General features: G+C 44.8%; 1 protein-coding gene across 1 annotated transcript; it reads left to right on the top strand.

Annotated features, from left to right (window-relative positions):
* The first annotated feature begins 681 nt into the window (after window positions 1-681).
* Window positions 682-1620, top strand: LOC125645040 (olfactory receptor 52P1-like). The gene has a single exon (XM_048869992.2). It carries the CDS (start codon window positions 682-684, stop codon window positions 1618-1620), a length of 939 nt encoding a protein of 312 aa, XP_048725949.1.
* Window positions 1621-2441: the final 821 nt, after the last annotated feature.

The following is a 2441-nucleotide window of genomic DNA, read 5'->3' as shown; positions in this document are numbered from 1 at the left end:
GTGACTTGTGTTGTGCAGGAGGTCGGACTAGACAATCATAATGGTCCCTTCTGACCATAAAGTCTATGATTCTATAATATGCCATTGGAAAAGTTATGACTTTCTGAATATGATTATCCTATTTGTATGCATGTATGATTTTTGCCTGAAGTTATGAATATTGAATACTTATCTGTTTTTCAAATGTAGTTACACCTGGGTAATGACCACTAGGCAAGATGCTTTCAGTCTAGATAGCTGGTTGAGAAAGGCCTATTCAGGGCAATGAGCCATTGGGGGAAACAACAGGCCTTAAGAGAAACTTATCTCCCACCTTGTGAGCCTCCCTGAGAATGCGTCAGACAGCTTATAAGTAATGGATGTTATGACTCTACAAGGGCATGTGACCAGGCCACATAACTCTGGACTCCAGCCTGGGGAGTCTGTAATTTTCCCACAAACTGATCTGGGAACCAAGTTTTGAAACAAAGGGTTCCCGCCATATGTTAAAGCTATATAAGGCAGGGAGTTACATTATCAGTGGTTCTTCACTCCCCACTCACAAGGACTCCTAGATTGTTAATAACTATAAAATATTTACCCTACTATTTGTTATAAAGTATGTAACCCCCTTTGCTGTGCTTCTGTCCCTTCACAGGCACCTTGAGCATTTCTGAGTTGTATCGACGCATCAACCACCTCATGGCAGCTTTCAACCTCACCTCCTCTGACCCTTCAACATTCATCCTAATGGGCATTCCTGGGTTGGAGGCTGCCCATATCTGGATTTCCATCCCTTTCGCTACATTCTACATTATAAGCCTGTTGGGAAATTTCACACTTCTGTCTGTTGTAGGTAAGGAGCAGACCCTGCACAAGCCGATGTACCTGCTGCTCTGCATGCTGGCGCTTACAGATATTGCAACACCTACCTTTGTCGTACCAAAGGCACTGTGTATATTTTGGTTCAATTTGAAAGGTATTACTGTGGCTGGCTGCTTCACCCAGATGTTCTTCCTCCACATGGTTTCTGTTATGCACTCAGCCGTCCTCGTGACAATGGCCTTCGATCGCTACATTGCCATATGTAACCCTCTGAGATATGCCACCATCCTCACCAATGCACGACTAGCTAAGCTAGGGCTTGCAGGTTTGATAAGAGCTGTTCTCTTCATTCTGCCTCTACCCTTGCTTGTGAGTCAGCAGCCATTCTGTGCCAACTGCATTATCCCCCACACGCAATGTGAGTACATAGCTGTGGCAAAGATGGTGTGTGGGGACATCACCGTCACCAGGATATATGGCTTGGTGCTAATGTTTGTAATCAATGGGTTAGACTTGACGCTCATTGCCCTGTCTTACGGTCTGATCATCAGGGCCGTCCTCAGAATCTCCTCTAAGAGAGCCCACCAGAAAGCCCTCAACACTTGCACAACCCACATCTGTGTGATGCTGACATATTATACCCCTGGCCTCTTCTCCAATATCACACACCAGTTCAGTCAAGGCATCTCTCCCTACATTCACATCATCTTGGCCAACATCTATCTCCTTATCCCTCCGATGCTCAATCCTATCATTTATGGGGTCAAAACCAAAGAGCTTCGTGACAAAGTAGGCAAATACACCTGCAGAAGGTGATCGCCTGTGGTCACTGACTTTAAACTGGGTGACTAGAGGGGGAAAGCATATCTCTTCATTAATCAAGGGCACCCTGTCCCAGTTTGGTTGAGCTAACCATTATGGAAGTTCACAGTCTGAGAAGTTCCTCCTACCCAATATCTTGTCACTCCATCATTAAGCACTGCTCTTTCTATTGCTGAGTTCCATCTCTCTGACCATCACCTGACCTCTTTCATTGTCACCCATCAGCCTACCTCCCCACACACCCTGTTACTCAGCCTTTCTGTGATTCTAAGGCTATGTCTATACTACCACGGTAAGTGAACCTACTCTACACAACTCCAGCTATGTGAATAATGTAGCTCGAGTCGACATACCTTAGGTCAAGTTACCATGTAGTCTACACCACGGGGCAGTTGAGGAGGGAAAATCTCCCATCGACTTATCTTACTCTTCTCATCGGGAGTTGACTGCAGAGCCATCTGCAGTCGATTTGGCCGGTCTTTACTAGACCCGCTAAATTGACCGTCGGTGGATTGATTTATGAGCGTCGATCCCAGCTGTAGTGTTGACCTGCCCTAAGACTACCATAAAATACTGTAGCATTTTGATGCAAAGTGGTCTTCCATTAGGTTCTGTGCGGTCATGGTTCTTGTTCAGTTTTACAAAGAGAAGCTACACTTTCAGATAGCCAAAGAGAAAAAGAAAGAAATGGCAAAGCTGAACTTCTTTATCATATGTACAGTGATCTGATGAGCAAAATTTACCTGATTTTTCTACGTTGAATCCATCAGGAAACCTGGAGGATAATCCTAATGTTTCAGTTGGAAAGTCCTAAT

This window comes from Caretta caretta, chromosome 1 (genome assembly GCF_965140235.1).
Source record: "Caretta caretta isolate rCarCar2 chromosome 1, rCarCar1.hap1, whole genome shotgun sequence".
NCBI classification, from domain to species: Eukaryota; Metazoa; Chordata; order Testudines; family Cheloniidae; genus Caretta; species Caretta caretta.
This window is presented reverse-complemented; position numbering and strand designations above follow the sequence as displayed.